Genomic DNA, 22,230 nt, shown 5'->3' with positions numbered 1-22,230 from the left:
CACCCATGCACATGATCCTGCCTTGTCTCCTGTCATCAGCATGTGGTCTCACCCTTTTGTCTGAATGTAAACAAGTCCGACAACACAATCTTGGATTAGGTTGATGAATTAAAGACATTTGTAAATGAGGTTGTTTCTTTCTACCTCTGGTCACGTCACCCTATGGTTACTAGGTTTTGTTTAAATGTGCGTGTTTGTACTTGTTGGGATGATGCCTTATATTTTATTTTGATTTCTGGACAATTTTGGATTCATCAGGGCAGCAGGGAAGATATTTAACTGACTGCAAAAACAAACATACCCATTTCTCTGTGTGTGAAAGATTTTAGATGTGAATATTTCACATTTCATTCTGTATCACCTCAAACACAAATCTACCCTTTAAATGCAGTTTCTGACATTGTCTAACAAACAATGTTGTATACAGTATGTTTCTGCTTTCCAGGAACTTTCCAGGATGAGCCACATATTGTTTGAGACCAGCATGTGATCCCTGAGAGCTTTTGGCCCCCAGTCACTGCTCTGAGCTCTTCACCTGCTCTCAGCCTCTCTCCAAGGCAAAGGAAATACTATTGAAGACTACTTGGATTGGCTCAACACACTTGTGATGAATAGTTTTACATGGCTAAGTGAAACTCAAAATAAATAAAGAAATAAATCACATTGTAGAGGAATTTGATACCTAAACCAACCCCTATGTGCCTGTGGGATGCCTGTGGAATCATTAAAATCATTGCAGTCAATATTTTATAAGCTTCCAGTATTTTTGGACTACTTTTTTATTTGACTACATTTAGGCCAACAACTAAACATAACTAATGTTTCAGCCTAGGCACAGATGTATTATGAGCTAAATGCTCATGACAGTTCTAATCCTTATTTTTAGTGCAGGTGTGAGATTTACCATGTTTGTCCTTGTACTTTAACATGTTGTCACTTTAACATGTTTAACTTGTTAAATATTTGACCTGCTGTGCCCCTTGGAGGAAAAAATGGGATCACCAGAGTAACAAGGATTCATTCACTGGGAACCATGAATGTCTATACAAAATTACTTTGCAATCAATCTACTAATTGTAGTTTTTCAGTCTGGACCAGAGCGATGGACTAAGGGAATATCAGACAAACACAACAGGAGCTTTTCATAGCATAAAAGTATTTTTGACTAATATATTTTGCTGTGGAAATATGGAAACCGTTTTATTCTGAGTTATAAGAAACAAAAAGAAAATAAATAACCACCCTGATGGAACAATATTGAATAAAACTGCATAAAGACTGTACATGCTCTATATGGTGGTTTTCTCACCTCCAGTTAAATAAAGACAGTCTCATTTGGCAAAAATCTATTAAGTATTTATTGTAAGTTGTTACATTTACATTTCTTTGTCTAGCAGCACTATTTAAATTACAGATATCCAAGGGCAGTTACCATAGATTGGAGTTTTTTCTTAATGCAAGATGTCATTGTGTAAACAAAGACAGACTGAACTGTAGATCAAAACGTACCACAACTGAACACACTCATGTGACTCATGAAGTTAAAGGCTAATGAACAACTTTTGTGTCGTTTGAGATAAAGGAAAAAAAGACAGAAATAAACCAGTTAAATTAAAACAGTACAAAATCAATTAAAAAAAGAAAAAAAAACAAAGCAAAAGTTTCTTTTACACATTTACAATTTCTGTTGGATCTGATATGGGTGTTCGTAATCCACATCAGTCACTCTTCAAAATGTTCTGTTGGTGAAGTAGATGTGGATGATTCAGAGATGACAAAATCATGACAGCAACGTGAAAACACAGATAAAATGTGCTCTGTAAGGAACATATCAAGTCCAACAGAATATGTGATTATACATTCCAGCAATTCATTTGACCCCTTTACATTTGAACCAAAAACAGGATTTAATTTTGGCACATTCTATCCACCAAAGAAGAATTGTTGTATTTACTGAAACACTTGTGTTGTCCACGGTGTCAGGCTAAACTATCTTTTTTTTTTTTTTTAAGAAGAAAACAGACATTTGGAAAGTACTCATGTTCTCTTCGCTGAGAATTAGATGAGAAGATCCATATCAAATATGAAGCAGTAGCCTGCAGCCTGTTAGGTAGGCTTAGGTTTACTTTCTCAAGCCATCACTAAATAGTCTGACACATTATCTCCAAAGTCATGAACTGTTGTCTTCAAACATGTTTTTTTGTACACATGAAATAAATGCACTTCACAGGTGACCACACCAGGCTGCCATGTAGTTTGAGCTGGCTAGTCCTAAGTTAGTCTAACTGGCTGTTGGCTCCATCTTCATAGTTAGCACACAGGTAAAAGAGCAATGTTAGTACAGAACTTCTCATCTAAATATCAGCAAGAAATTGGCAAAATGTCGATTTTTGTTTTTCCCATTGTGTTTTAGTGAGTTTCACGCTGCTCTTGTAAATTTATTAACCAAGTTAAGACTTTAGGAAAAAAGGTTTTCATTTTCTCAACACTTGGGTGTAAACATTTACTTCAATCTTGATTCTACTGTCCTTGGTGCAAATTACAGTCACAACTGATCATGCAGAGAATCTCCAATATCAACATAATTAAATGTTTCTCACAATGTACACGTTCCCTAATGCTCAGTGCAATTTTGTACCAGCTCCGTCTTGAAGGAGCCTAAAGATGCCAAGATGAGACAAGTTCCTCCTGTGATATTCTACAACACAGGATGGTGTTTCATCAAGAGTCATTTCACTGCTACAGTTAAGGGAGTCCTGTATCTCAGGGTGCTTTAGTGATGCGGATCAAGGATTGTTGATCAGTTTCCTTTGATAAAATTCAAAGTCGTGGTGAAAAGCAATCAGACCCTTAAGCATCACGACCCTGAAGGTTAGGGACACAATGAGATGTTTGAAGAAGTCTCACAATCTATTGAACTGGTCAGCTCATTCTTACTGGCTGCTGTGTGAAGACCAGCTGTCGTTTTAGCATTTCAGCATTTCACATCTGAAAACTACACAGGTCACATCTGCATTGTATTTCAAGATTAAGCTCTAAAAGAAATACATTTCATCCTAAACTGCCATAAAATTCAACAGCCTTGATGTAAGTAAAACAGACAGAATCTCACTCATCACCAAATGTTGTCGAGCAACCAGTGTAAAGTACTGAAAAGGTGATCTTGACAGACCAAACTTTTGATTAAAAGCCTGCCTTACTATCACTGTCCTGGTACAATTGCTCTGCAAGTCATGCAAGTGGAAAAAACCGACCAGAGTCTATATTTTTTAATACAAAGAGGGTCATTTTTGTCATTCTGGCAATTCATGAGACACTCAAAACAATTAAATACCCATAACTGTCGATATTTAGTGAAACATACTAGAAAAAAATATGAACCTCTGAAAAGAGTTTCTGATATTTTTAAGTGTCTGCATACTGCAGTACTTGAGTACATACTCATACAGTATCGTTTATAGCAAATAACTGAATTATTTCATTTATTTAGCAAAAGGCATGCTGAATACAAAAATGTCACTTGTTTACTCGCCTAAAGTGACAGTAAAATTTTTTTTTTTTTTTATATTCACCTGTGGATCATCTCTTGATGACTGTGATCTATCTACAAAGGCATGGCAAAAACCAAGAGGCTTAGGCATCTAAATCAATAAAGAGAAAAGTGATTGCCTAAAACTGTTGAAAACCAACTTCCACCAGTACCTGAACAAACATAATCTCTTTCCTAAAGTAGCACAAACACCTCTAGAAGAGGCATGAAAGAGATGATATGAGGGTGTTGATATTCACATAGGAAGAACAAGCATCAGTGTGATTTTTGCTCTAAAACGGGGCCGTTTATGCTCCAACTGCTGTTACAGTGTTGTATGTGCGATGTTACAGAGAGAGGAAGTGAGAGCCCGAGAGAGAGAAAACCAAAAGAGATCTTGAGGTCTGTTGTGAAGCATAAAAAAAAGCACCAAATCCAACTAAGGAAACACACAAAGCAGGTTAAGTTTCACAACAGCATCAAGTCAATAAATCTGTGTTTAGCCATGATGTACTGAGGAATTGTGGGAAAAATCTATACATCATCAACCCTCCTATTCTCATATCAATTTCATTCAGGAGCCAAGAATTTATAAAAAAAAAGAAAAAAAAAAAAAGTATAAGGACTTAATCCCACCTCAACCTGAAGGTGAAAGAGTCTCATAAGAGCTGAGTAAATGGTCTTGCAAGTAACGTAACATCTTGCAACAACAAAAAACAGAAAACCCACTTCAGATGTCTTCCACAACAACGCTACAGTATTAACACAGTGATAGTCTGACTCAGTGTGGCTACAAAAAGAAAAGGAATTGAAAAGTAGAAAAATAAGTTGCTAAATCCACAACTGTTGTGCAGTGTCCACTGACAAACAGCAGAATGATAATCATGGTCAAATGTTAACTGTCTCATGGCAAGTCTTTTTTCATTTTATTAATGGTTTTAAAATGTAAATTATGTATCCAGAGTGCACGTTTCAGTTTTTTTTATAAAACTGTTGTTTCCAGGTGTGTTGCAACTTAGCCCTTCAAAGTGAGACTATGTAACTTTTAAATGAAGACAACACAGTCCTACTATTAAAAATCAAAAGCTGCAGTTATCAGCAGTAAAACATCTCTCATCAGTTCAAATGTTTTGGAATGACAGCTTTACTTGGATCTGATGTGACCATTAACTTCTCCACTTTCTGACTTGACACTTCACTGTTTGTGCTGTTTAACACAATGTTTTATCATTTGACCTTATCCTTTAAATGTGGCTTGTGGCAACAATGGGCTTTGTTTAGAAAAGGTTACATAGTCTTGCTTTAAAAGTGACCAAACGTTACAGTGAAAAATATCAGCAAGAAGTTCTGGGTGTTCCAAATACCTTATTCACCTCCCAGACTAGGCCTGGATAACAACATTTAGTCATAATGTGGTTGCTGCTTCAATAAATATATATTTTCCCCTTAGTTAGGAAATACTGCACAGGGACAGCTACAAGTGTTGTAGCTCAAGTAATGAGAGTTTTTCAGCCAATCAACTATCAGTTGGATTCCAGTCATCTTTATAATCTTACCAAGACTCCAGCACACTGCCACATAATGTCAGACAACACATTTATTTGTTTTCTGCAAGGTTTCTTTTTTTTCTTTTTTATCATCACAAAGGCATAAACTATTTTCTCAAAGGGCAATGTAAACCATGGTCCATCTAAAACAGGTAAAAGGTACAGTAGCTAGACTTTTCCCAACTCACCCACAGTAACAGATTTGCATAGGCAAAAATGGGATTAGCCCTTAGACAGTGGATTCCTGAATTCTTTAAAGAGATGCAAAATCCATTTCAGCTCAACATAATTAAAAACAAACATACATACAAACAAAAAGAATGTTGACTAGGCCAAGCTCTCTTCAACCCTTCTGGTTATATACAGTCATTTTTCTGTGCACATTTTTGTTTACAGTGTTAGGCTTCAAGTAGATCTAAAAACAACGTGTCTATCGACGACAACTAGATGTGAAATAAATTAACCAACATGAGAGGTAGTGAAAAGCCTACAGAGACGTTTGTTTTTTATTATACAAGGAAAGAAAAAAAAAAAAAAAACGTGTCAATAAGGCCAAATCTTCGCAAACCTCCTCCGTCCCATCAGGACACTTTAGCTCTCAACCTTTTTTCAGTCAAGAAAACCATTTTAAACGCATTTTAAAATCCCACTCACTTGGACCCCATGGAAATTTAATAACAAAAAACTAAAGTCAGCGATGACACTACATCACTTCACATCATCATTGCTTGTAAAATCCACATTTGAAATGCATTTATTATAAATAAACTGTGTACTTCCCCACTGTGTAAATGTCACAATAAATTAAGAGGAAAGGACATGAGCAGAAAACCCGGGGTTCTGCTGTATCTGTCCTTCCTGTAAAACACTCCCAGTTTTTAACTCATGACTGTCCTTTAGCACTGGACAGAGACTCATGCCAGCCTTAAACCTGTTAGCTTCTCGGCTCTCACTGGGGACAATTAGCTCCCCAATGTTATAAGTATTTAATAAGGTACACACACAATTTATAAATGTAAACTTGGTTTAATTGCACCATGATTTCATTATCTGGTTCTTGGTGAAACATTCTTGTATTAATTACTGTATAGACTCAACAAGGAAACATAGCCGTACTGTCCAGAAGAGAAATCTATCTGAAAGAGAGTGACAGGCATTCTTCTATTGAGTCAAAAAAGTTACAGAGTTGTCCAAATACAAATGTGGAAAAAAAAAAATCAAAATTGGTTCTGAAATCAATTTCTCTGTATTCCTGTACTTCTGATCAACTGGACGCATGCATGCACAGCTCTTCATTAAAGCGGCTAAGCATTATCAAGCAAACCCTCATGGATATTAATGTAGTCTGCACGGGAGTAGTATATTGCCTAAGGTTAAATATATAAGGAACACTGCACTGTTTAGACTGCCTTAACTTTACTGTCTCAATCTCACTCATTTATAACAATATTTCAGAACAGAAAGCTTTTGTCGAAATATGATTTTAAACTGGCAGCTTCGTCCAGTTACTGCAAGTTGGTCGCACAGCTCCATTTCCTCCAGGCTCTAGAAAACAACCTGCATTTCTTCTTCTGAAGGACAAATTGACTGTTTTCTTAGTTAGTTCCTGGAGTAAAACTTGCACATGCTAACTAGAGGCAGTCAGTTTCTTGAACGGTTTAAAAGTGACGTTAAATCGATCAGAGTTGAAAACTCTGAAAGGTGTTGTGATTAGGAATTTATAAGATAAGCTTCTGCAATTCAAAAAACTATCTACCTTAGTGAGACTCTACCACTGACTACATCCAGCTGCACTTCAGTAGTCATCATCTACTCTTAAATTTACTGCAGACCTAACTTGGCACGTGAACTTCAGGTAGTTAAAAGGAGTTGGCAACATGAATGCCTACATTTATCACTGAGGAGTGGCACGGTTTCATTTAAGACTGCACTAAGAACCAAACCAGGACACCAGCTATTCATCATCTGACATGACGAATACACTTTGAGGCCCAGGTAATGAATAGAAAAGCATATACTGCACTCATGCACTTTCTACTGCACATCCACAGGTCATGAACAAAGTTCATGTTCAAAAGTTCACATCACTGTGAAATAAAATGTCCTTTTATATACTAAAAAATCTGAACGGGATATTTGGCAAGATCCCTTCAACGTTTTTTCTATTTTTTTTTTCTGTTACGTGTGTAACTGTACCAAACACACACACAACCATTAGCACTGCATGCTGTCAGATTAGAAAAACACACAGATGTGTGTGAGGGCTGGCAGCGGGATTGAAAATTAGCACGGCGAGCACGAACATGCTAAGTGCTTGCCTACAACATGCTGAAAACTAGTCAGCCTCTGTGAAAAGGCTAGCATGTGGCATGACTATGCAATTCTTTGCTAGCTCTGTTCGGCTGTGTCAGCATTATTATACCAACCCTCTTCACTAGCTCTGGTTAATAAAAAAATAAATCGGTGTGTGGAGTGGGCAGTAGCTAACCTAACCTAAGGTCTACCATACACTCTCCCAACTTTAGCTGCTGGAGAAACAGACATGCAACTGAACGACAAGACTCTGCAGCCTGGTGCCAGGTCACATCTAATACCTCTTCACAGCATCTCTGATATCAGGTTTGGCACCCAGTTCATGCGTCTGCAATGTGATATTGAACATCCAGCTTAAGCAGCTGTCACAATGCCTACAGCATCTAAAGCCTTACAGATAAAGACCAGAGCTAAATAACCCTTTCAATTACATCAGCGCCTGCTGCATCTGCTTATGTTCTCCGATCAGAACCAGCACTCCATAATGCTCAGTTCATTTAAAAAAAAAAAAAAAAAAAAAACACTAAAAGGTAAACCCTCTTTTTTGCTCAAGAATTTCAAAAGGTATATGATGATTTGAATTCAAGGTTATTTAATGCAGTGGTGTTTTTGCCCCTATATTGGGCACCTGCACTTGACAAGCTGTGATGGTCTGAGTTGGAGGGAGGAGGAGGGAAAAACATGGGAGGTAGGGATCACTGGACAAACTGTGGTTGCTTTCCAGAAAAACTCCAGCAGCGCTTGTACTGCCTTGTCTTACATGTAAAGGCATTGTGATTTTCTCACTGGAGAGATATTTTTTGTTTAAAGTTCATGTGTCATAATAATACATGCAGCTGCCCAACCACAATTCTAGCCCTTACTTCTCCCAGTTAAAGAACCCTAAAGAAGGAAAATGCTTGAATGGACAGATGGAGATGGACAGGTGGATGGATAGACGGGTAGGTGCTGCAGCCTTTGCTGCAGAAGCCATCAAATCTCCTTTAAAAAAAAAAAACAAAAAACTAGGCAAAAGTGTACTTTTTCCCTTCACAACACAGACAGGCAGAAAGAGAGACAGGTCCTCAATCTTAATACATCTGAATATTCAAAAACGTTTGCAGTCCACGGCTTACATTGTCAAGCTACTGTAGAGAGAGAGAGAGAGTTATATGTAGAGCCAGTGCTTCTACTGGGTAAATGGGCAAAGAGGCCCCCAACGTCCAACAACAACTAGATGTCAAGAAATTAAAAACAAAACAAGCCAGAGCAATGGGACAGAATTAGAAAAACTTAAAAGTATGGAAAGAGAATGAGTAAAGACAGAATGTTAAAGTGACGACATGAGGTCTAAAAATTACAGTACAGGAACAGCTTGCTTGTCCTTTTTTGCCTCTCTCTCTTTGTGTCCCCACCACCTGAGGAGTCCTTGTCCACAGGTTACCAACAGCTGGCCATTTCAACTGAGAGCAGACATGTGGGTTGGTCAGTCAAATGAAACAAACAGCACAAATCGCTAGCAAAACTATAACTGGCCAGTATCAATGGTCTTAAATTGACCAATAACCAACCAGCAAAGGCCGACCTCACTCCAGTAGAGAACTGGATATAAATTGCTTAAAAATATAAATAAAAAACTACCAGCTATCTTGGATGTCATTCAGTCTTTTCAATCAAAAATGAGGGAGAAAATTTCCAAACCCGACTTCTGGCACCATAGTAGTATTTGAAGTTTGAGTAGTAGTCTTGTTGGCGTATGATGGTAATGAGGGAGAGTGGAGGAGTCTAGGTGTCGAGGCAGGTGTGCCTCCTGCTGGCCAGGAGGTCTCTGTAAACAGAGGAGTTGAGGAAACGGGGGAAGGAGTCACGGTGCATCAGGGTGTAGATCTGGAGCTGGGCCTCCTCGTACATCAGGTTGCTTGGCTCTGCCAGGCTCTGGTTTATTCCTTCTCTGACCCGTGAGTCCAGACTCACCTGGGGTAAAGAAAACAGATTCAATTCTTAAACTATGGTGGTTTTTTGCAGTTTGATTGTACAAGTGGCTTTATTGAGACCATGTTCACCACCTTAATTTAGGTCTTAGCATACTACCATTTTTAAAGACACTGATGTCGATCATTTGCAGGTAGCTGGATACAAACCAAAGAAAATTTTTAAAAATCTGACCTGATGATGATGCGACATGGAAAGTTTGGGGATCTGCAGAATAATTAGGATGCATCCTCTGGGAACCCAGAATATAACTTCATATCAATATTTTATTGCAATCCATCCGATAGTTGCAGAGAGATTTCAGTCTAGACCAAAGTGGTGAACTGGCCGAATGACAGACCAACATTATCTTTCCTAGAGCCACTCTTTTAGCATGGCTAAAAACGGACTGCTGTCACTTCTTATTTCTTTCTTTCAGAAAGTGTCTTCATTTATTTTCAAGCTCTATCTTTCTGGTGGCACACTTCCCACTGAATTAACACAAATATGGCTGGTACCTCTTTGGGTGACAATATGGACACATAATCTTCATATATGATCCTGGCCTTCTCATCCACCACTGATGGATTAGTCTCCTTTTTCAGCTCTTCACAGGCCAACCAGAAAAGCAGGTTGTCCTCACTGTACTCTGAGCGCAGGAACTCCCGGAAGATTTCCCGTCCCTCCAAAGAGCGCAGCATCATCTCAAAGCTCCGTGACCACGACAGAACCTCCTCGAGACTTGGGTGTCTACACACACAGATTAAAAAAATGAGATGTACATAAACACACAATCATAATGACACAAACATGCAAGCCTGGAGGGAGGATGGCTGGACTTACTGTTCTTCTGCAGTTTCAATACTGTCCATCTTGGTGCACGTCTGTCGTTCACTTCTCTCAATCCTGTCTTCATTCCTGGATTGGAGATAAGAATTAATTTTGCTTGCCGTACACATTTTTGGCAGCTAAAACAGATACATTTAAGATATTATTAGATGACTCTGTAGATGAAGACTTCCAGGTATGTCTACAGTGGAGTGAAAAAGTGTGGGCCCCCTTCCTGATTTTTTATTTTTTTGCATGTTTGTCACACTTGTTTCAGATCATCAAACAAATTTTAACATTAGTCAAAGATAACAAGTAAACACATCATGCAGTTTTTAAATGGAGGTTTTTATTATTAAGGGAAAACAAAATCCAAAACTACATGGTCCTGTGTGAAAAAGTGTTTGCCCCCTAAACCTAATAACTGGTTGGGCCACCCTTAGCAGCAACAACTGCAATCAAGCGTTTGCGATAACTTGCAATGAGTCTGTTACGGCACTGTGGAGGAATTTTGGCCCCCTCGTCTTTGCAGAATTGTTGTAATTCAGGCACATTGGAGAGTTTTCGAGCATGAACTGCCTTTTTAAGGTCATGCCACAGCATCTCAATTGGATTCAAGCCAGGACTTTGACTAGGCCACTCCGAAGTCTTCATTTTGTTTTTCTTCAGCGATTCAGAGGTGGACTTGCTGGTGTGTGCTGGTGGATGATTGTCCTGCTGCAGAACCCAAGTTCGCTTCAGCTTGAGGACACGAACAGATGGCTGGACATTCTCCTTCAACATTTTTTTGGTAGACAGCAGAATTTATGGTTCCATCTATCGCAGCAAGTCTTCCAGGTCCTGAAACAGCAAAACAGCCCCAGACCATCACACTACCACCACCATATTTTACTGTTGGTATGATGTTCTTTTTCTGAAATGCGGTGTTACTTTTACGCCAGACGTAATGGGACACACACCTTCGAAAAAGTTTAACTTTTGTCTCACTTTTTGTCAACTTTGTCTCAGGACTTTTCCAAAAGTCTTGGGGATCATCAAGATGTTTTATGGCAAAACTGAGATGAGCCTTTATGTTCTTTTTGCTCAGCAGCTGTTTTCGTCTTGGAACTCTTCCATGCAGACCATTTTCGCCCAGTCTCTTTCTTATGGTGGAGTCATGAACAGTGACCTTAACTAAGGCGAGTGAGGCCTGCAGTTCTTTGGATGTTGTTGTGGGGTTTTTTGTGGCCTATTCGGATGAGTCGTCGCTGTGCTCTTGGGGTAATTTCGGTCGCCCGGCCACTCTTGGGAAGGTTCTCCACTGTTACATGTTTTCGCTATTTGTGGATAATGGCTCTCACTGTGGTTCTCTACAGTCCCAAAGCTTTAGAAATGTCTTTATAACCTTTTCCAGACTGATAGATCTCAATTACTTTCTTTCTCATTTGTTTTTGAATTTCTTTGGATCTCAGCATGATGTCTAGCTTTTGAGGATCTTTTGGTCAACTTCACTTTGTCAGGTAGGTCCTATTTAAATGATTTCTTTCTTATGTTTTAACAGGGGGGGGGGACACTTTTTCACACAGGACCATGTAGTTTTGGATTTAGTTTTCCGTGACTAATAAAAACATTCATTTAAAAACTGCATGATGTGTTTACTTGTGTTATCTTTGACTAATATTTAAATTTGTTTGATGATCTGAAACATTAAAGTGTGACAAACATGCAAAAAAATAAGAAATACGGAAGGGGGCCAACACTTTTTCACACCACTCTACATAAATAATCATGCACTTTTATTTACCTATCTGACATTAAAGGGTGTTCTATGCATTTGCATTTGCAAAATCTAAAGACTGCTACAATATATGGCTTGTGATTAATGCATCATTTTTAAAGGGCACAGGCAAATCTGCACTTGGCAACCTTTTTTACCATCCAAGAAAAAAAATAGACTATATCTTTTAACATAATTTCCCCTTTCACTAGGGATGTCCAGGTCTAATCAATAAGACTGATCAACTCTATAAAACCAGATTCATTTCCACTGCTTTGTCTATTATTCAGTGAGTACACAAGCAGTCAAAACACCCCAGTGCCCTCTGTTAGAGCTCTGGATTCATTTCATAATACAGCAGAACTTGACCAGGTGAAGTGCAGAGCTGAATGCTGAAACAGTGGCAGCCTGGAGTTTCAATTAATTGTATCTATGATGATTGCATGCACCAGTGCCCATCAGGAAGCAGAGCCAATTTAGGTTAATAAACACCCTATAGATTACAATGTTCCAGCATTTTGCCTATGAAATGATTCTGTTGCATGAATTTTGCACAATAAAGAAAAAGTACTGCTGTATCAAAAGGTCCACAAAAGGACAAGTTAAATATTAAATATTTGGGAGTACCCCTTGAAAGCGTTCACCATATACAGCACCATGAGCTGCCCACGTTAACAATGTCACAACTCAAATATGTTTTAACCTGTATCCACAATTTGAATGTCTGTGAATCAGTTTGACCTTCGGGTGACAAAAATCATTTCCAGTAAATTTTCCCACATATTTAAAATTAAAGTTATGTTAAGACAACGAGGCTTAAATGAAAGCCTTTATATCTTCTTTTCCTTTGGGCTGCTCCCTTCAGGGGTCGCCACAGTGAATCATCTGCCTCCATTTAACCCTATCATCTGTATCCTCCTCACCCACACCAACTATCCTCATGTCCTCCTTCACTACATCCAAGAACCTCCTCTTTGGTCTTCCTCTAGGCCTCCTTCCTGGCAGCTCTAACCTCAGCATCCTTTTACCAATGTATTCACTGTCCCTCCTCTGAACATGTCCAAACCATCTCAATCTGGCTTCCCTGGCTTTTTCTCCAAACCATCTAACATGAGCTGTCCCTCTGATGTCCTCATTCCTGATCCTATCCATCCTGGTCACTCCCAGAGAGAACCTCAACATCTTCAGCTCTGCTACCTCCAGCTCTGCCTCCTGTCTTTGTCTCAGTGCCACTGTCTCTAAACCAGACAACATTGGTGCTCTCACCACTGTCTTGTCCACCTTTCCTTTCATTCTTGCTGACACTCTTTTGTCACACATCACACACTTTCCTCCACCCGTTCCAACCTGCTTGCACACGTCTCTTCACTTCCACAGTGATTCCACACTACAAATGAAAGCGTTTATATAAACACTTAAAACACACATGGTAGCCTCTCTGTCAATTGTAGCTCAGTCACACTTGCTGTGTCCACAATGCAACACACACTGAGTTGTCTATTTTCGTCTGATCATGGTAGATCTTTATTTCCCCTTGCTGTATCTTGTCAAAGTCCCCATTGTGCAACTAAACTTACCACAGCCCCTGGGCAACCTCACAATACAGCTGAATATACAGGCTGTTCTTCACAGCTGTTTTGCATGTGATATGTGGATGGAAATAGAAGACACCCCAACCAGATAAGGGCTTGTGTGAGGGCGGATGAGGAGGAGCTAGAGGGTATGGTTGGAGGGGGGTGTTAGTAAGTGGAGAAAAAAAAAAAAAAAAAAAAAAAAAACAGAAGAGAAAAGGCAAGGATGGATAAAAACAAAATTAACAGTATGTCTTGACCCATTAACAACAGTACACACCCTCAGGCTCTAAATATTCACCGTAGCAGCAGACGAGGTCTCCTGTGATCGTGCACACACACACAAACACATACAGACACAGACACACACACACACACACACACGTACGCACGCACGCACACCCACACACACACCCACAGATCACTACCAGTTGAGTCAGCATGATAGTGAAAAGAAACGCGACACAGAGTGCAGTGATTTGAAACTCACAAAGATCTGGGCTGTGTGACAGCAAACCTGCACTGAAAAGGCACATTATCCATCCCAGCCTTCACACTAACATAAATAAACTTACAGACCACTGAAGACAAATTTCCAGACTCATTCTGGAGCTCTGACACCAGCACTGGGTTGAAAAACACATAGTGGAGTCACAGAGCTCTCACTACAGGCCCAGTCCACAAGCTGCCACCACTTCAGATGAAGTGGTGTGAAAGAAGCAGCACATTCACCATTCACTGCCTGAAAACAATGTTTCATTCACTCCTCTCTCTGGGCAAGAGTGCAGCCACAGTGAGGCAGCTGCATGAGACACACAGCAATTACTGAATCTGGTGCCTTGCTCAGGAGCAACGAGGAGCAGGAAGTCTTTTTACAAGTGTCTCACCTAAAGTGCAGTCTCTACAATTTAGGACACTGACATGTTGCTGTTTTTTGACTGTGTGTAGTTTGAGAATGTTTACATGCACCACATAAATAAGGTAGGAATTAAAACCAAACTAATAATTATTTTCTTTGTTACTTAATCTGCACTTTACTTTCTCAAATAATTAACAAATCTTTTGTTTTGTTTTTTTTAAATGTTACCCAAAATGTCCATCACAATTTCTCAAACCTTTTCCAATTTTAGGGGACCAATATGTAGTTAAAGAAAGTCCTTGTGTTTCTTATTTGGTTGTAAATGCTCTGCAGTCAGTGACTGCCTGAAATGCACCACCCATAAACACCACCAGACACCTGACCTGTGAAACCAACTGAAACATAATGAACTGATTTAAAGTCACCTGACTGCCTTTGCCAGATGTTAAAGCTCCTGAAAACCCCATGGTTTCTTTGACTGTGTGTTGAGGATGACTGTTTAATTATCTGGAGACTGTACAAACAGGGACTTAAAGGAGCACTTTGACATTTTGGGAAATAACTTAGTTGCTTTCTTGCAGAAAGAGAGACAATAGGACTCAAACCACTCGTGTGTCAAAAGTTCAGACAACCTTCCCATTGAACTGAATGGGAAAGCTGCCTAAACTTCTGACTGTAGACAGCTTAGCTGCAAAAGACTGGAAGAAAAGGGAAACAACTAGCCAGGTTTTGTCTGAGGTTTAAGAAATCCACATACAGCATCACTAAAGCTCACTAACACATTCATCTCGATCGTCAAAATTGTTGTATTACATGGAGACAGAACCGTCGCTGCTTCCTTGTAAAATCCAAACTTTTTTTGATTTTCTCTTCACAGCCTAAACCAACAAGATATACGTTAATAGCAACACTGTCCATAACCAAGGTGCGGCAAAAACATACATACTAATGCAAATACAAAAACGGCAATGAAAGATTCATACTGAACAGTGTAATACAAAACATACAGCTAAATATCATGGTGGGATTCAGGTGATATACAATATATAATATAACTTATAAATTACATGATTCATCACAGCTTAGGTTGCGTTCAAGGAGTTGGAGTTTACTCTTATCCTCTGAGATAAAACTGTAACATTGGTCTGTGTAAAGCAAACCGATCTGGATTCCTAATTGTTCCACTCTGGTATCTGTTGGTTTTACTATAGTTTAGTGAGTCCCATGCTGGATCAGGCACAAGCAGCCTGTCAGTATAAAGCCAGAGCTGAATTTCTTGAGAACTCAGCATCAGTGTAACATAACAGATTAGCGAACAGGATTAGGGGCAGGATCAACGCTTTGTTGTTGCAGGCATTGAGGGGATCATTTTGTTTAGTAATAAAACTAACACAGTTCAGAAAACATCGTTGAAAAATTAATAATACGTTCCAGAGTCTTTCCCTTTTTAGCATAAAAAAGAATGAATTATACCCATAAATGTGATCTGTCAACTAGCTGTCTGAGAGTATACTGGGAATTACTATTTACATCATTTTTTGATCAAATATGGTTAATTCAGGCTCGATGGCTAAATTTGTACAGCTTTACACTCTTTTTAAAAGGCAGCTTCAGACCAGTTCCAGCCACCACATCACAACCAATGAAATAAAGTTGACTGGATGATAAAAATCACTAGATAATGTCAGGCCACATATCTGCTACAATCATTAAGCTTTTCCTGAAGTGTCTATGCCGTGGTCATCACCTGGCAACAATATTGGCATAAATTTGGATAAAACAGTGGCTCATATGAGTTCATCTTTAAACTTAAATGAGAGAAATATCGATTTCTTACTTTTTAATCTTTAACAGGGGGAACCTTTCTTATTGCAAAACAACATGTCTAATCAAAAGACTGCAGGAGCAAATTGTGACCCTCTATACAGGATGTGGCTATTTTCGCCATGCTACAACACATAACTTTAAATCTACAATAACTGGGTGGTATTTGACAGCATAGAAATGGAGTGGATAGTACTGTGTTTTCTTACCAGAGACACTTGCAGCAGCCACACCAGCAGAGACAGCAGGTGTTGGGTCGGGGCTGTCCAAGGGCCTGGGGTGGGGCCTCGATGTGTGCCGCCTGCCTTTTTCTCATCTCCACTCCACTCACACTCCGGGGCTTCACAGTGGAGAGATGCAGAAAATAAACAAAGTTGAATATTTTTCAAATGAATAACAACATAACAGGAAGTGCAAATTTAGTCCCCATGTTCTGCTTTTGGCTCATCAACAATAGGACATGTCTTATTAGAGGAGGGAAATGAGAGAGACTGAGTGAGAAAGGGAGATGAAGAGAGAGGCAGAAAGCACTCAAACAGGACAGAGAGGATTCCCTTCCTTGTATGGCATGAGGGTATCTGTAACTAAGCCAAGTCTTTCATATGGCTTTCACAGACGCAACACATACAGTCCAATGGGCAGAGAAACGGGGTCAACATACCACACGCACAGAGAGACGTGCACAATAAATACATAAATCATACAGACAGATAAACACACTTTCTGCATTCATCTCATGTCCAGCCTGTTGTTGCATCAGAACATGCAAAATCCCATGCAGGAGAATTTAAAACAGCAATCAAAAAAATTCAGGAAGGTCACTCTCAGCTAACAAACACGGGTATGGACTATGCAGTGTTAAACGCTGCATGTAATGCATTTAGTGAGTCTCTATCAGTCCTACAATGCTTAATAAATGTAATGGTTCTAAAACACAGTTTGACTTAGACCATGTGTGCACCTAACATCAAGCTCTGTTCTGCCTTAAAGTCTGTGTAGACAAATTTGTGCCAGTCATCACCCGGGGTTCTCCCTGGCCTTTACAGATACTTTGAAGGTGAGTGTGCCAGTAGCGGCCTTGCAGGTAGAAAAGATGTGAGGAGCCACTTAAACATCACACAACAGCCTTTTTAAGCAAACATAGCACTTTTCAACCCCTCCGGCTATTATAAATAAAAATACCACTCTCTAAGAACTCATTCTAATGCCTAAGATAATAACATCCAGTGCAGCCTATTAAAGCTCTTTTTCATCTTCCTCCAAATGGAAGATAATAACACTTAGTGGACTTTTTATAACCTAAATAGCTGAAGAAAACTATTCTCCCACTGTGCAATACGCTCGAACTATAACAACTCGCTCGCACAGAGTCTAGCAGCCAAAAATCACAACATGGATATCAGCTAAAAGATGCAATGTCTGAACACATTTTGTTAAGAGGCCCGCAAAATAATAATTAACACTGACTCTAATTTAGGGCCTTTAAGGTTAATTTCACCAAAGTATAAAAAAAGTACAAATAATTAAACTGAACTATTACCTGTAGAGTCATGGTTCAAATTAAACTCCTCATTAAACACTTAAAAATCCAAATAAAAGTAACTGCACTCCCGTTCCAACATAGGAACCTTCTCTCTTCTCTTCTTTCTCGTTCCCTCTACTCTGTAAACAGACATGAAATTTACAACAGTGATGACATATGACAGGAAAGGCTGAGATGTCTGATATGCAAATGTGACCAATAGAGTGGCCATCAGTTATTCAGCGACTGGGCAGTATCCGTTGCAAGATGCAAACAACAGCTAGTGTACGACTTTGTTCTAAGCCCGTAGAGCAAGGCTACGGTTACAGGACATGCAAATAATGGAGTGGAAATACAAATAATCTGAAGTGACAAGGAAGAATGAGATAAATACACAAAATTAGTCATGCATGCAGTGCTTTCAAAGTTTTTACATGACCATCAGTTATTTTGTCCACATTATATGAATTTGGACAGATATAAAGTTTAACAGTTTGTTTTCTGCACGCCTGTGGCTGTTTAGTTTATCTACAATATTTTTATCTGCTTGACCATAGTAAATGTTTGTGTTATTACCAGGCTCTACTATAAAATTCAGGTGAGGAATCACTGTGTTGCTTGAGCATTTCTTTCTCACTGCACACCTTTCAACAGACATTAAGCTTCAGATTAACAGCTTGGCTTTTGCCCTGATGTCTTTGACAAGCGCGAGGCTTTATGCTACTGTGGATAGCTGTCCACTGAACCGAATTTGATGCAGATGCAAAAACTTCTTAAGGATGGATGGAAGCTCAATTTAAAATGTCTGCATACATACGTCAGTAAGAATTATTATGAAGATAAGATTTTATACATGTGCTTGCACTTTATCATGAAAGGCTATGCTTTACAGACTGATGGCTGATGGGTAAAATGAATTGTTAACATTTAAGTTTAATAAAGCACAAAAGTCAAACTTACCATGAATTAATGAGTTCCTAAAAACAGGTCAGACAGAGCAGTCATGATGTGAGGTAATAGGTTGCTGGACGATAGCAGGCTGGTTGACTGTGTGACTGACTGGTGGACTGTCTGAGCGTCTGTTTGGCTAAAAGACTGGCTGTTTGGCTTGCTGAAGATGCGGGGCAAGGCAAGGAGGTTTTTTTCACCAAAGGAAAGAGAGGTTACTGGTCTCACCATCCCTGACCAACTGGCACAGAAAGCCAAGAGAGCTAAGGTAAAATCTAACTAATGTGAGTAACTCCTTTTATTTCTCTCGCCGTCGCCTCCTAGGCTTGCGTGGATCTTGGTGAAAGGGTCATTCATGGAGTTGAGGGTACAGGGAGCAGTGAAAGTCCAGCATCTACAAAACACACAGGAGAAAGGAAAACAGCATTTAAAGTCAGAATAATGACAGAATCAAGCTGAAAAAAGGTGCAGTCATTTATCTTTAGTGAAAAGGCGCAGAAATATATCTGCTACTGAATGACAAGTGCACCCTGGCAAATGCTACAGCAGGAGCTGAACACATATTCACTTTAAAACCATATTGTATCAGCTCGTGTTATTTTTGACTCCTTTGTTTGTTCAGATAAACTTGTCAGTGCTCTCTGGGGCACAAACTACAATGAAGATTAATCAACTAGTTTATCATCAATTAAATCTCATGTCTACATTGTTTTTCTAATATAATTAAAAACTGAATATCTTTGGGTTTTGGGTGAAGTTTCAATATGGTGCATAAGGGCCAAACATAGAATTAACTAACCTCAAAAATAACTGACAGGTTAATCAATAGAAAAATAACTTGGTGAGGTTCTACATTGCTCCTATACTACTTATAACTTATATTATTTCCGTGCTGCAATTTCTTTTTACTTACTGGCCATCATGGAGTATACGCTGATACCAATATGTCTGCGATAAACTAAAGGATGTGGTGAAAATATGATGAAACGAACCAAATCAGGAAATGAATCAGGAAATGAACCAAATGCAATAAATGACTGATGATACATGTAGTTTAAACCGTCATGAACAAAAGGATAAAGCTCATCATTTGGTGCCACAACCCAATCCTCAATCAGAGCCAGATGGCATTTGTTCATTTTTTCATTTCATTATTTTACCTAAACATCTCTCATTTCCCACTGATGAAGACAAGTGACAGAAACTAACACAAAGCAAAAAGTTGACATGCAGCTGCCATCCCTCCCATATGTCACTATGCTGTTATAGTGTAAAACCAATTGCTCAGTGAGAGAAGCGGAAATATTTGCTCACACTAGTTTGAACTGGTCTGAAATCAAAAGTTTCTTTTGTATACTAAAAGTCTATGAAGAATGATTTTCCATAGCTGTGTGTAAAGACAAAGCCCTTATGTTGTTTAACTGCCTGTTCCCAGGAGGAAGAAGGCCAGAGAGCAACTTAGAAACATGCTTCCTAAAAAAGAAGAGGATTACCAAAGTGTTGGGAATGCTGACAAGGTAGAAGAGCAAACAGAGCAGGGCTGACCATCTTCATGATGCCTGTTTGTATTCTGACTGAACTAAAGGTATAAATAATAATAATTAGTCAACGGATTGATCAGTCAGTTGACACGGAACAATCAGGAACTATTTTTATAGTCAAGTAATCTTCCCTAAAGAAAAATACCAGACAAACGTCAGACAAAACAAAATCAAGATATCACTCAGTGTCCTTGTGTTGGTTAACTCTACCTCTGTAGACATCAGAGTTTCAGTGTTTGAAGGACACAGTGCTGTGCAAAAGTTTTAGGCACTTTCCATGTTTAGATTTATTTTCCATCAAGTAATACCATCAGGGAGGCTCCTGAGATCTCCCAGATTCACTCAACACCCCACAGAGACCCTGATCTCAACATTACAGAGTCACAGACACTGAGACAGACTCAATCCACTGTCCTGCACTCTGAGAACTGGAAAAGCCTTAAAGGCAGAGGGTGATCAACATTTCTTATAATGTACATTTATGAATAAAAAGTACTCATGGCATTATTTTTAAAGGCATCCTCACTTTAGTTTGTGCAGTACTTCTCATCTTCAAAGCAAAGTATCTCTACCCTGCAATCAAATAACATCAACCTCAGATGTGAAGATAAGACAGCTGCTATTGTGTTAGAGTGAAGAGCTAGAGCTGAATGAGATGCATCAGGAGGTCTCTCTCTCTCTCTCTCTCAGTCAGATGTAGCGGCAACATAACCTGGGCTCCTCTGACTCAACACACCCATGGGAAACTGCAGTGTGGGTGCTCCCGCAGCTGTACACTTCACTGTCTCCTTTCTAGAGGAAACGGGTTTAAATAAGTCCAGGCAGGTGCAACATTAACTCTAAAGTCAGGAGGGTAACGAGATAGTTTATGGTGGATGGAGTCGCAGCACTGTTGCATGTGCCCGAAGGCCTGTGCATGTCTTCAGATAAGAAGTAGGCAGGCTCATCGGACCTTACTTTCTCCCTCTGTGCACTAGCTGTGCTGGCTAGCTGCTGGGCTGGGTGTTTTGCATGGTTTCTCCTGCAGCTGTCCGAACCATCCGAGCCCAGCCGCTGCAGGTCCGAGCAGCCGGGAGAGGAGACCCCCTCCCAGCCGACAGCACGGAGTCATAACGCGGTCAGACAGGGGGCTGCACGGAGCTGACAGCCGCACCGAAACATTTTAGAAACCAAACACCACCCACTTTCTTTTTGCTAGCTTTAGCCGACAGCCCGAGAGCCGCTATCCCTCTCAGCGAGAGGAGGCGGTGGCAGCCGAGCAGCAGCTAGTGCCGTGCTAACGCCAGCTAGCCAGCCCGAGTGGAGCATTAGCGCGGAATAATCAGCGTCTTACCACTTTCTGTTGGCCTGTCAGTGTCCTAGGGTGACTGGTGTGGAAACGCGATGTTCCGATGCTTATTTAACGACATCGTAAATGGGAATCCTGCGCTGTAATGTCCATCGCCGCTGTGCGTCTGCCATCCGCCCCACTTCAGCACCGAACGCCGCCGAGCCCCTGGATGCACTGCGCAGGCGCGCTGCCTGCCGCCGCTGTTCTGTGGCTGCAGTCGGTGGTAAGATGCACTACTGAGACTTCTGCAATGCACACCGGGCCACATCTGCACATCTGTTAACGCTACCACTCTGCAAAATACTTCTTCCTGACAGTGCAGCCTCAAAGTAATGTCTGTGTTACAAGAAGAGATATTCAAAATGTAGAAGGCTAAAACATAATCCTTAGGTTATAATCCTATAAATAACAAAAATCACACACACGTGTAGTTCTACATCAGGGGAAGTCCCGCAACTACACAGTATAACTTGTTGCAACATTTTAAGAAATCAGGCTATTTTTGACTAGTTATTATTGTATTCTTCTTTAATACAGCTATGGCCTTAGATTTAGGATTTTTTTTAAAACCAATCATGTCAGTACAGTATACTGGCCATATATCTGTTATTTGATGCTTGTCTATGAATTAATGGTCATTTGTGAACAAATAATTAGATATTTTCTAAAAGGTAAATCCACCCCACTTTTGAAAAAATGTCCATTGTTTCCA

At 39.7% G+C, this 22,230-nt stretch overlaps 1 protein-coding gene across 2 annotated transcripts; it reads right to left on the bottom strand.

The window, feature by feature from the left end:
- Positions 1-1,334: 1,334 nt before the first annotated feature.
- Positions 1,335-21,672, bottom strand: rgs17 (regulator of G protein signaling 17). 2 transcript variants are annotated; one of them, XM_026309588.1, is made up of 6 exons: positions 21,522-21,672; positions 18,660-19,041; positions 16,387-16,517; positions 10,183-10,257; positions 9,858-10,089; positions 1,335-9,342 (listed from the first exon to the last, which is right to left on the bottom strand). In XM_026309588.1, exons 2-6 carry the CDS (start codon positions 18,660-18,662, stop codon positions 9,154-9,156), a joined length of 630 nt encoding a protein of 209 aa, XP_026165373.1. In that variant the 5' UTR covers positions 18,663-19,041; positions 21,522-21,672; the 3' UTR covers positions 1,335-9,153. The 2 variants fall into 2 exon arrangements, with proteins under 2 accessions (XP_026165373.1, XP_026165372.1); XM_026309587.1 differs by lacking the exons at positions 18,660-19,041; positions 21,522-21,672 and adding an exon at positions 17,718-17,816.
- Positions 21,673-22,230: the final 558 nt, after the last annotated feature.

The sequence above is a fragment of the Mastacembelus armatus genome, chromosome 15 (genome assembly GCF_900324485.2).
Source record: "Mastacembelus armatus chromosome 15, fMasArm1.2, whole genome shotgun sequence".
Classification (NCBI taxonomy): Eukaryota; Metazoa; Chordata; class Actinopteri; order Synbranchiformes; family Mastacembelidae; genus Mastacembelus; species Mastacembelus armatus.
The sequence above is the reverse complement of the archived record's forward strand: the minus strand, read 5'-3'. Positions and strand labels throughout refer to the sequence as shown.

What these genes read in the sequence shown, in the direction of transcription:
- rgs17 (XM_026309587.1), bottom strand. An exon ending in ATTGAAACTGCAGAAGAACA is followed by an intron (nt 10,090 to 10,182) that starts GTAAGTCCAGCC and finishes CTGTGTGTGTAG; the next exon opens with ACACCCAAGTCTCGAGGAGG. An exon ending in CCATATTGTCACCCAAAGAG is followed by an intron (nt 9,343 to 9,857) that starts GTACCAGCCATA and finishes TCTTTACCCCAG; the next exon opens with GTGAGTCTGGACTCACGGGT.